The sequence below is a fragment of the Pseudophryne corroboree genome, chromosome 2 (genome assembly GCF_028390025.1).
Source record: "Pseudophryne corroboree isolate aPseCor3 chromosome 2, aPseCor3.hap2, whole genome shotgun sequence".
In the NCBI taxonomy this organism is placed as follows: Eukaryota; Metazoa; Chordata; class Amphibia; order Anura; family Myobatrachidae; genus Pseudophryne; species Pseudophryne corroboree.
Genome location: NC_086445.1, coordinates 921,814,645 through 921,827,198, shown reverse-complemented (window position 1 = coordinate 921,827,198; position 12,554 = coordinate 921,814,645). Strand labels below are relative to the sequence as shown.

The 12,554-nt window shown below is 46.5% G+C and overlaps 1 protein-coding gene across 1 annotated transcript in view; it reads right to left on the bottom strand.

The window, feature by feature from the left end:
• The window catches only part of VPS37D (VPS37D subunit of ESCRT-I), a 67,112-nt gene extending 54,924 nt beyond the window's left edge, over positions 1-12,188 (bottom strand). The window contains exon 1 of the mRNA XM_063956162.1: positions 11,772-12,188. Within this exon, the coding sequence (XP_063812232.1) occupies positions 11,772-12,020 (249 nt within the window). The 5' untranslated portion in view covers positions 12,021-12,188. The remainder of the gene's footprint in view (positions 1-11,771) is intronic.
• Positions 12,189-12,554: the final 366 nt, after the last annotated feature.

The following is a 12,554-nucleotide window of genomic DNA, read 5'->3' as shown; positions in this document are numbered from 1 at the left end:
GCCCCTTTTCCGGCGGGCTCGTCTCCCGCTATTTAGTGAATCCAGGCAGGGGTTAAATATCTCCATATAGCCTCTGGGGGCTATATGTGAGGTATTTTTAGCCTTTATATAGGTTACATTTGCCTCCCAGGGCGCCCCCCCCCAGCGCCCTGCACCCTCAGTGACTGCGTGTGAAGTGTGCTGAGAGGAAAATGGCGCACAGCTGCAGTGCTGTGCGCTACCTTTAGAAGACTGCAGGAGTCTTCAGCCGCCGATTCTGGACCTCTTCTGACTTCAGCATCTGCAAGGGGGCCGGCGGCGCGGCTCCGGTGACCATCCAGGCTGTACCTGTGATCGTCCCTCTGGAGCTGATGTCCAGTAGCCAAGAAGCCAATCCATCCTGCACGCAGGTGAGTTCACTTCTTCTCCCCTCAGTCCCTCGTTGCAGTGATCCTGTTGCCAGCAGGACTCACTGTAAAATAAAAAACCTAAGCTAAACTTTTTCTAAGCAGCTCTTTAGGAGAGCCACCTAGATTGCACCCTTCTCGGCCGGGCACAAAAATCTAACTGGAGTCTGGAGGAGGGTCATAGGGGGAGGAGCCAGTGCACACCACCTGACCTGGAAAAGCTTTACTTTTTGTGCCCTGTCTCCTGCGGAGCCGCTATTCCCCATGGTCCTTTCAGGAACCCCAGCATCCACTAGGACGATAGAGAAAAGCTTTTAGGTCACATGGTGCGTACTGGCTCCTCCCCCTATGACCCTCCTCCAAGCCTCAGTTAGGTACTGTGCCCGGACGAGCGTACACAATAAGGAAGGATCTTGAATCCCGGGTAAGACTCATACCAGCCACACCAATCACACCGTACAACTTGTGATCTGAACCCAGTTAACAGTATGATAACACAAACGAAGTAGCCTCTGAACAGATGGCTCACAACAACAGTAATAACCCGATTTTTGTAACAATAACTATGTACAAGCATTGCAGACAATCCGCACTTGGGATGGGCGCCCAGCATCCACTACGGACTATGAGAAATAGAATTATCGGTAAGTAAATTCTTATTTTCTCTAACGTCCTAGTGGATGCTGGGACTCCGTCAGGACCATGGGGATTATACCAAAGCTCCCAAACGGGCGGGAGAGTGCGGATGACTCTGCAGCACCGAATGAGAGAACTCCAGGTCCTCTTTAGCCAGAGTATCAAATTTGTAAAATTTTACAAACGTGTTCTCCCCTGACCACGTAGCTGCTCAGCAAAGTTGTAATGCCGAGACTCCTCGGGCAGCCGCCCAGGATGAGCCCACTTTCCTTGTGGAATGGGCCTTTACAGATTTAGGCTGTGGCAGGCCTGCCACAGAATGTGCAAGTTGGATTGTACTACATATCCAACGTGCAATCGTCTGCTTAGACGCAGGAGCACCCAACTTGTTGGGTGCATACAATGTAAACAACGAGTCAGATTTTCTGACTCCAGCTGTCCTTGAAATATATATTTTTAATGCTCTGACAACGTCCATTAACTTGGAGTCCTCCAAGTCGCTAGTAGCCGCAGGCACCACAATAGGCTGGTTCAAGTGAAATGCCGAAACCACCTTAGGGAGAAATTGAGGACGTGTCCTCAATTCTGCCCTGTCCGAATGGAATATCAGATATGGGCTTTTGTATGACAAAGCTGCCAACTCCGAAACTCTCCTGGCTGAAGCCAGGGCCAACAGCATGGTTACCTTCCATGTAAGGTATTTTAAATCTACCGATTTTAAAGGCTCAAACCAATGAGATTTGAGAAAATTTAGAACCACGTTCAAATCCCACGGTGCCACTGGAGGCACTATTGGGGGTTGTATATGTAGTACACCTTTGACAAAAGTTTGTACTTCAGGCACTGACGCCAATTCCTTCTGGAAGAAAATTGATAAGGCCGAAATTTGAACTTTAATGGACCCCAATTTGAGGCCCATAGACAATCCTGCTTGCAGGAAATGTAAGAATCGACCCAATTGAAATTCTTCCGTTGGAGCCTTCTTGGCCTCACACCACGCAACATATTTTCTCCAAATGCGGTGATAATGTTGTGCGGTCACTTCTTTCCTGGCTTTAATTAAAGTAGGAATAACTTCCTCAGGAATGCCCTTCTCTTTTAGAATCCGGCGTTCAACCGCCATGCCGTCAAACGCAGCCGCGGTAAGTCTTGGAACATACAAGGTCCCTGCTGAAGCAGATCCCTTCTTAGAGGTAGAGGCCACGGATCCTCCGTGAGCATCTCTTGAAGTTCCGGATACCAAGTTCTTCTTGGCCAGTCCGGAGCTACCAGTATTGTTCTTACTCCTCTTTTCCGTATAATTCTCAGTACCTTTGGTATGAGAGGCAGAGGAGGGAACACATACACTGACTGGTACACCCACGGTGTTACCAGAGCGTCCACAGCTATTGCCTGAGGGTCTCTTGACCTGGCGCAATACCTGTCCAATTTTTTGTTGAGGCGAGACGCCATCATGTCCACCTTTGGTTTTTCCCAACGGTTCACAATCATGTGGAAAACTTCTGGATGAAGTCCCCACTCTCCCGGGTGAAGGTCGTGTCTGCTGAGGAAATCTGCTTCCCAGTTGTCCACTCCCGGGATGAACACTGCTGACAGTGCTACGACATGATTCTCCGCCCAGCGCAGAATCCTTGCAGCTTCTGCCATTGCACTCCTGCTTCTCGTGCCGCCTTGTCGGTTTACTTGGGCGACTGCCGTGATGTTGTCGGACTGGATCAACACCGGCTGACCCTGAAGCAGCGATTTTGCCAGGCTTAGAGCATTGTAGATCGCTCTTAGCTCCAGTATATTTATGTGAAGAGACGTCTCCAGGTTTGACCACACGCCCTGGAAGTTTCTTCCCTTTGTGACTGCTCCCCAACCTCGTAGGCTGGCATCCGTAGTCACCAGGACCCAGTCCTGTATGCCGAATCTGCGGCCCACTAACAGATGGGCAGTCTGCAACCACCACAGGAGAGACAACCTTGTTCTCGGTGACAGTGTTATCCGCTGATGCATGTGCAGATGCGATCCGGACCATTTGTCCAGCAGATCCCACTGAAATGTTCGTGCATGGAATCTGCCGAATGGAATCGCTTCGTACGAAGCCACCATCTTTCCCAGGACTCTTGTGCATTGATGTACTGACACAGTTCCTGGTTTTAGGAGGTTCTTGACAAGTTCGGATAACTCCCTTGCTTTCTCTTCCGGGAGAAATACCTTTTTCTGAACCGTGTCCAGAATCATGCCCAGGAACAGCAGATGTGTTGTCGGGGTCAATTGAGATTTTGGTAGATTTAGAATCCACCCGTGTTGCTGAAGCACTACTTGTGTTAGCGCTACACCGACTTCCAGCTGTTCTCTGGACTTTGCCCTTATCAGGAGATCGTCCAAGTAAGGGATAATTAATACGCCTTTTCTTCGTAGAAGAACCATCATTTCGGTCATTACCTTGGTAAAGACCCGAGGGGCCGTGGACAACCCAAACGGCAGCGTTTGAAACTGATAATGACAGTCTTGTATCACGAACCTGAGATACCCTTGGTGTGAGGGGTAAATCGGGACATGTAGATAAGCATCTTTTATGTCCAAGGACACCATGAAGTCTCCTTCTTCCAGATTCGCTATCACTGCTCTGAGTGACTCCATCTTGAACTTGAATTTCTTTATGTACAGGTTCAAGGATTTCAGATTTAGAATAGGCCTTACCGAACCGTCCGGTTTCGGTACCACAAATAGTGTGGAATAATACCCCTTTCCCTGTTGTAGGAGGGGTACCTTGACTATCACCTGCTGAGAATACAGCTTGTGAATGGCTTCCAAAACCGACGTCCTTTCTGAGGGAGACGTTGGTAAAGCAGACTTTAGGAACCGGCGAGGGGGAGACCTTTCGAACTCCAGCATGTAACCCTGAGATACTATCTGCAGGACCCACGGGTCCACTTGTGAGTGAACCCATTGATTGCTGAAAATCTTGAGTCGACCCCCCACCGTTCCTGAGTCCGCTTGTAAAGCCCCAGTGTCATGCTGATGGCTTTGTAGAAGCCGGGGCGGGCTTCTGTTCCTGGGCAGGGGCTGCTTGCTGCCCTTTCTTACCCTTTCCTCTGCCTCGCGGCAGATAAGACTGTCCTTTTGGTCGCTTTTTATAGGAGCGAAAGGACTGCGGCTGAAAAGACGGTGTCTTATTCTGTTGGGAGGGGGTCTGAGGTAAAAAAGTGGATTTGCCGGCAGTTGCCGTGGCCACCAGGTCCGAAAGACCGACCCCAAACAATTCCTCTCCTTTATATGGCAATACTTCCATATGCCTCTTGGAATCCGCATCACCTGACCACTGTCGCGTCCATAAACTTCTTCTGGCAGATATGGACATCGCGCTTACTCTTGATGCTAGAGTACAAACATCCCTCTGAGCATCTCGCATATAAAGGAAAGCATCCTTTAATTGCTCTAGAGTCAATAAAATACTGTCCCTATCCAGGGTATCAATATTTTCAGTCAGAGAATCCAACCACACTACCCCAGCACTGCACATCCAGGCTGAGGCTATTGCCGGTCGCAGTATAACACCAGTATGTGTGTATATACTCTTCAGTGTAGTTTCCAGCCTCCTATCTGCTGGATCCTTGAGGGCGGCCGTATCAGGAGACGGCAACGCCACTTGCTTTGATAAACGTGTGAGCGCCTTATCCACCCTAGGTGGTGTTTCCCAGCGCGCCCTAACCTCTGGTGGGAAAGGGTATAATGCCAATAACTTCTTGGAAATTAGCAGTTTTCTATCGGGGTTAACCCACGCTTCATCACACACGTCATTCAATTCCTCTGATTCTGGAAAAAATACAGGTAGTTTTTTCACCCCCCACATAATACCCCTTTTTGAGGTACCAGCAGTATCAGAGATCTGCAAAGCCTCCTTCATTGCCGTGATCATATAACGTGTGGCCCTATTGGAAAATACGTTTGTTTCTTCACCGTCGACACTAGATTCATCTGTGTCGGTACCCGTGTCGACTGACTGAGGTAAAGGACGTTTTACAGCCCCTGACGGTGTCTGAGACGCCTGAACCGGTACTAACTGGTTTGCCGGGCGTCTTATTTCGTCAACTGACTTTTGTAATGTGCTGACATTATCACGTAATTCCATAACTAAAGCCATCCATTCCGGTGTCGACTCCCTAGGGGGTGACATTACCATCATCGGCAATTGCTCTGCCTCCACACCAACATCGTCCTCATACATGTCGACACACACGTACCGACACACAGCAGCCACACAGGGAATGCTCTAATCGAAGACAGGACCCCCTAGCCCTTTGGGGAGACAGAGGGAGAGTTTGCCAGCACACACCAAAAGCGCTATAAATGTATATAAACAACCCTAGAAGGTGTTGTTTACTATATATGCGCTCTTAATATATAAATATCGCCAATTTATGCCCCCCTTCTCTTTGTTACCCTGTTTCTGTAGTGCAGTGCAGGGGAGAGACCTGGGAGCCTTCCTCACCAGCGGAGCTGAGCAGGAAAATGGCGCTGAGTGCTGAGGAGAATAAGCTCCGCCCCTTTTTCGGCGGGCTTTTCCCCGGTTTTTAAGAAACTGGCCTGGGTTAAAATACATACATATAGCCTTAATGGCTATATGTGATGTATTTATTTTGCCACTAAAGGTAATTATATTGCTGCCCAGGGCGCCCCCAGCAGCGCCCTGCACCCTCCGTGACTGAGTCAGTGAGCCGTGTGACAACAATGGCGCACAGCTGCCGTGCTGTGCGCTACCTTCAAGAAGACTGAGGAGTCTTCTGCCGCCTGCTTTCCGGACCTCCGTTCTGCCGTCTCTTCAGCGTCTGTAAGGGGGATCGGCGGCGCGGCTCCGGGACGAACCCCAGGCTGACCTGTGTTCCGACTCCCTCTGGAGCTAAGTGTCCAGTAGCCTAAGACTCCAATCCATCCTGCACGCAGGTGAGTTGGAAATCTCTCCCCTAAGTCCCTCGATGCAGTGATCCTGTTGCCAGCAGGAATCACTGAGATTGAAACCTAAAAAAAAACTTTTCTAAACAGCTCTTTAGGAGAGCCACCTAGATTGCACCCTCTCGGACGGGCACAAAAACCTAACTGAGGCTTGGAGGAGGGTCATAGGGGGAGGAGCCAGTACGCACCATGTGACCTAAAAGCTTTTTTAGATGTGCCCTGTCTCCTGCGGAGCCCGCTATTCCCCATGGTCCTGACGGAGTCCCAGCATCCACTAGGACGTTAGAGAAATATAGGAGCAAATTACAATCAATCATTTCCTCCCAAAAGTAGGAAAATGGGCAAAAATCATCATTCGGATAAATTGGTTAAATCAGATGGATTTAACCAATTTGTCTGAACATCCATTTTTTCTGTTTTCCAGTGTTTGGGAGCAAATAGTCAATTGTCATTGCTCCCATACATTACCAGATGATTGTTCCAACCAGAAGGATTGTAAAGATCTTATAGGGTAATATTCAATTAGTTTCTGAATTTTCGAAAGGGCGGAAAGACGGCACTTTCCGCCGATAATCTGCACTTTTCGACACGCCAACATTTAACTGAAGTTACGGTTTTCTGCCCTGTCGAAAAACACATGGATCAGCGGAATCTCAACTCATCTATGTGTTTTCGACCCCGCTGCGGTCGAAAACGGGTCCTATTTCAACCATCCATTATCGCGCATAAGAGAGGATGAAATTAATGGTCGGAATCAGCGGGGAAACGGCCCGCAATAGAATACTGAAGTGTCGGAGAGTGTATCCAGCTTAAGTAGTTTTAGTGCCATAAGTTGCGTACACACTACACTTTTGGCCCAATCTATTCTGCTCTAATTGGATAGATATTAAACAGCACATAAGATTAGATCTTTCAACCAGTTTTCTTCCAACAAAACAAGTAGGTGCGTACACACTCTTGCGATATCAAAAGAACGAGTCGAAATTGAAATAACAGCCCAAAGATTGTATAGGTGCCCCAAAGAAGCTGGCAATCTATGTTCCCTACCACATGCACTTAAACGTACGCACTAGGGTTACATTTTTTGTCTGGAGCGAATTAACCTACCAGTATATTTTGTGGGAATGTGGGAGGAAACCAGAGTACCTGGAGGAAAGCCACACAAGCATAGGGAGAATATACAAACTCCACACAATTAGGGCCATGGTGGGAATTGAACCCAAAACCTCAGTGATGTGAGGCAGTAATGCTAACCATTATTACAGTAGCTAGAAAATATATTCACCCCCTTTAACAGTTTTCATATTTTATTTTCTTACATCATGGAACCAAACTGAATGTACTCGTGAATTCTTACCACTGATCAGTTGGTGATGTCAAAAACAATCAAGACAAACCTTTTTCTAACTACACATAAAAAAATAGTGAATAATTGGGGCATAAGTATTCAGCACTTCATCATAAAGATCAAAGAACATTCAAAGCAAATCTGAAAAAAAGGTTATTAAAATGCATGGATTAGGGGAAGAGTATACAATTTTAAAGATTTTTAACAACACTTAAGCCCAGTCCATCAAGAGGAGATGGTGAGTATACATCACAACTACTAATGTCTACAACAACTAGAAAATAGATCATTTGAAGACTGGCACTTTTAAGAGAGGCCACCAAGCTTAATGTGGCAACTGCTGTGGAGTTCAAGGGGAGATGTATCAAACCTTCTAAAGAGTGGTGAAGTTGCCCATAACCAATCAGATTCTAGCTAGCATTTACAAAGTGCATTCTATAAAATATTATCTATAAGCAGACCGGTTATTATGGCCAACATTTTAACTTCTCCACTCTTGAGAAAGTTTGATATATCTCCCCCACAGGTTTTTGGAACAACAGTGGCCCAGACATTTCATAACGGTGCTCTTTTTGGGATACTGGCAACAAGAACACCATTGTAGAAGTTATGGGCCCTACAGACTCGACGATGTGCCGCCGAGCTGCCCGACCGCCGATACGGCAGACGGGCGACCCGGCGGCGGGGGAGCAGTGAAGTTTCTTCAACCCCCCCCCGTCACCCGGCTCCGTAGACGTGCAGGCAAATATGGACGATCTCGTCCATATTGGCCTGCATGCACAGCTGACGGGGCATCAGCGATGAACGAGCGTGGGGCCGCGCATCGTTCATCGCTGGTGCCTCCACACTGACAGATATGAACGTTATCTCGTTCAATAATGAACGAGATTGTTCATATCTTGCAGTGTTGTCGCCCAGTGTGTAGGGCGCATAAAGCTGCATGAAATCTTGCCTAAAATTTGCCAGAGAGTCTGTGGGAGACCAAAGTTGTGTAAAACTCTATGAGAGGGCCTATACTTGTGCAAGCATGATACTACTCACACCCACAAGAGCTCTATAACTACTGTAGAGCATGTTGGTCATTGAATTAATGCTCTGGGGGAGCCTTTGCTTAAGGAATGGATGGAGCAAGATATAGATAAATCTTGGAGGAAACATGCTGTTATCACCATGCTATCTAATATGTCTGGATTAGAATGATAGATAAAAAGAGAGATAGAGAGTGAGATAGAACAGTGATTTGGCAATTCGTTTTTAAACAGTTTGAGGTTTGGGGTTTTTATTTGATGTTATAGGCCAGTGGTTACCTACCTCAGTCCTCAAGGCACATTAAAGCTGGGTACACACTTGGCTGACCCAATGACCTATCTAACGAATGGTAAGTGCATACACATTAATCAATTGTCAGCCCAATGTGTCATGCGTGACATCACAACTGGGCAGGCATTTAAATTTGCCCGTCCACTTGAGATGTCAGTCAGGGACGGTGCCTGCAGCAAGTGCACAGGCGGGCGGCTGACCACCCATACACACTGTCAGATGCACACATATATCTATCTGTAGATATACCGGGCCCCTGCTGTGCTGCACAGCCGACGTGATATGCCTGCAGCCTTTCAATATATCGGCCATTCGCTCAAATGGTCGATATATCTGCCAGCGTGTACTCAGCTTAACAGTCCAGGTTTTAGTGTTAGCCATGATTGAGCACAGATGGTGAAATCAAAAGAACTGAGGTACTAATTAAGTCACCTGTGCTTAAGTAAGTTTATTCTTAAAACGTATCCCCCCCCCCCCCCTCCCAATACATCTGCGCGCGATCAGATGATACAGCCAAACCAGTGATGATTGGTGACCCGTCAGGTGATCAGGGAAATTAAGCATGTTAAAAATGCCCGATTCCGCGATCCCCGCTGGGTTGTTAAGTGTGCTTTGAGGACTGAGGTTGGGAAACACTGTTAAAAGGCTGTTTTGTTTTCCTTAGTTTTAAGAATTCTTAAATACAGTAATTTTGATTCCATGATTACTTTTTATTATTAACCATACCTATATACCACAAACATATTGGACAGATGGAGAAGGGATAAGGAAGTGATAAACCAGTGATAAGTGCAAGGTGGTAAACACACCAGCCAATCATTACGGATTTGAAAAATGACAGGAGCTGACTGGCTGGTGCGTTATCACCTTGCACTTATCACTGCTTTCTCACTACTTTATCCCTTCTCCAGGCTTAATACATCTGTTCCAATGTAACAGTGGAGCTTACTGTACTGTATATATTTTCTACCACACAAATATTGCCCTGGTTGGAATAGAACTTATATCCCCAGCAATGCTAACCACAGTGCCACACACCATTATATTATAGTGTTACAATTAGCAAATGGGTTGCTAACTGTCTGAAGCCCAATTGGCCCTCTAATTTTCAACAAAACTAACCACCACCTGACTGCATGTCCTGTAAGTGCAGTCTAATAAACAGATTAATTCTTATTTACAGACCTAGAAACAGATTATTTCCTATGGTAATACCTATAACCTTTTTTCTTTAGTCATATACACTACTGATATAAGATTCTGCATTTGTATCAGTGATACGCGAGTACATGTAGATGGACAAATGGACAAAAATGTTATTGATAATAGAAAAAGAAACTCTCTGTTTCACCCATAAGGAAGTACAGTAGCATTATTCCAAGTGGAAAAATTAGTTCTCTCTCAATGTCCAGGAATGCATGCCAGTTAGCCAGTAGCATTTGCAGATGTACTGCAACAGACCGATAAATAGTAAGTTGATGTGTTAAAGAAAGAGTGTGCAATCGGTAAGCGATGCAAACGCTAGAAATAACACAAAGAAGATTTGTGGAAATGAAACAAAATGAAAAAATAGGATCATAAAAACAATAACAAAAGACAAAAAAAACAACAACACAGAAAGCATTGCAAAACCAGGGTGCCATGCAGGTAAACAAACATATAACGTGCACATAGGGTTAAACAACAGGATGAGAAGGAACACCAATGACAATAATGAGATAGAGAGAACAGGGAACAAAGGAAAGATGTAAAGGGTGGGAGACGTAAGGAATAGACAAAAAAAAAACAGACTGAGGGATCAGCTCACCAATACAAAAGCATGTCAGCACCAGTAGGCCTGAAATATCATAACACCACACTGCTGGCAAATGAACTGCATTGTGCGTAATATGTAATACATTATATAGAATTCTATATTTTATATATATATATATATATATATATATATTTAGATAGGAAAAGTGTGAAGCAGGGATGATCCACAAATAACTTGAACAAGGCTCACACATCTCTGCACAGATTTGGAGGCCTCTATGGATACGTGCATCACAAAGAAGGCTACAGGTTCTGTGTACATCATATTACTGTACTGTAGTTACAGGCGGTGTGTTAGTATAGGGATATGTGGGTGGTACAGGCCTTGTCTGGTTGCTACTATCACTCTGCCCATACATATAAACATGTACTGATGTTGTAGGCTTATGTGTACATCACAGATAAGTCTCAGCTCGGTGAAGACACCGACACAATACGCTGGATGCTCAGAGAGCTTTGTGTAAACACAACACAGCCAGTGAATGAGTGTATTAAGCATCTGGCTACATGACACCCACAGAGGCTGTATGCTAGGAGTGTGTGTACTGTATGTGTGTCTGTGATGCTGCAAAGAAAACAAGGTGTGGATAGACCCTCATCTGGAGGAAATGTCAGGGATACAGGCCGCAGAAATAGAACTGAATAGTACATGCACAGCACACACTCAAAGGAAAAAAAAATAAACTCAATCTGTCTAGACACTATCTCCACATCTAGACGGAGGCATCTGTGGCTGGGTGGGAATGGGGCTCTTTTATTTACCAACAAGGCGAATGCCTGTCCAGATGCCGTTGTGGAATAAAATAGCGTGCACATTAAGCGTGAAAGTCAGACTCTGCTCCTGGTAACAATGAAAATGCAGTGATTTGCAGGTGATCATTTCTCTATGTAAAGATACACAAGAAGGGGCCTATAGAAACAAGCACTTGGACTCTCTGAGGTGCAGAACCAGCAAGGTCTGGCCATTGCATCTATACAGTACAATGTAAAGTCTGGGCCATAAGTGTGTCTATAGGTGATGCTAGCTCCTTATACAGGATGGGAATAAATAAATGCTATTTATGGCAGCAGCTGAGGAGATGATGTAAAGGCTACAAAGGCTCCATTGATGGTACACCAGCAGCAGCTGGAAGGTGTCTGTCTGGCCCAGGCTGCATGGAGACATACTGATGAGGGCATAGGGGGATGGAGGCAGCTTGCATGCATGCAGCCCGGGATTGCATAGGGTGGCTGTGCATGTATTAGGGTTCCATGCTCAACAGGCAGGGTCTGCAGCTGCCCCATGCATGCACATAGCAACACACACACATACACAGGGACACTACCTGCTCGCTCAGGCGGACGATGCGCTGCAGCTTCGCCTCGTCCTGCAGCAGCTGCCGGAGCTGCTCGGTGCTCAGCACCCCAAATCGGTCCGTTGGGCTGGAGCCGCCGCCGCTGCCGGCCTCCGGGGAAGGATCAGTGCGGGCGGTGGGCTTCGAGCTACCGGGCTCCGAGGACGGGTGGGGGCGTCCGGCCCCCGGCTTGGCGCTGTCGTGCTCCGGGGACGGGTGGGAGCGGCTCCCCGGGTTCATGCTGCCGGGCTCCGGGTCCACTCTCAATCCCGCGGTCCCCGCAGTCTGCAGCGGGGGGTGCAATTACCTGGAGCGGACGGCAGAGGGCGCCCGGAGCCTTCTCTATGTGTGTCCAGCAGCAGCAGCAGCAGCCTCTCAATAGTAGTGTAATAGCTGCCTCCTGGAGCTGTGTCTGCCTGTGCACAGAGCTAAATATAATCCATCACCACACAAACATATTACATATATATATATATATATATATATATATAATACATATATGTACCTTCCTATGTGCTATATATTCATTATTAGAGGCTCCTTAGTCAGTAGTCACACGAGCATGTAGCTGCTCACACCAATGGGTACCACAGACACTACATGGCAACTACTACCTGTGCTGGTAACTCTGCTGGGAACATAATGCATAATACCAGGGATTCCCTGTCAGGGACACATTTATTTCTCACGTAACTCATTGAGATTTAGTGTTTTAATGTGTAAAAAAAAATATTAATAACTTTTATATTTTAGTTTGACATTACTCATCGAAAA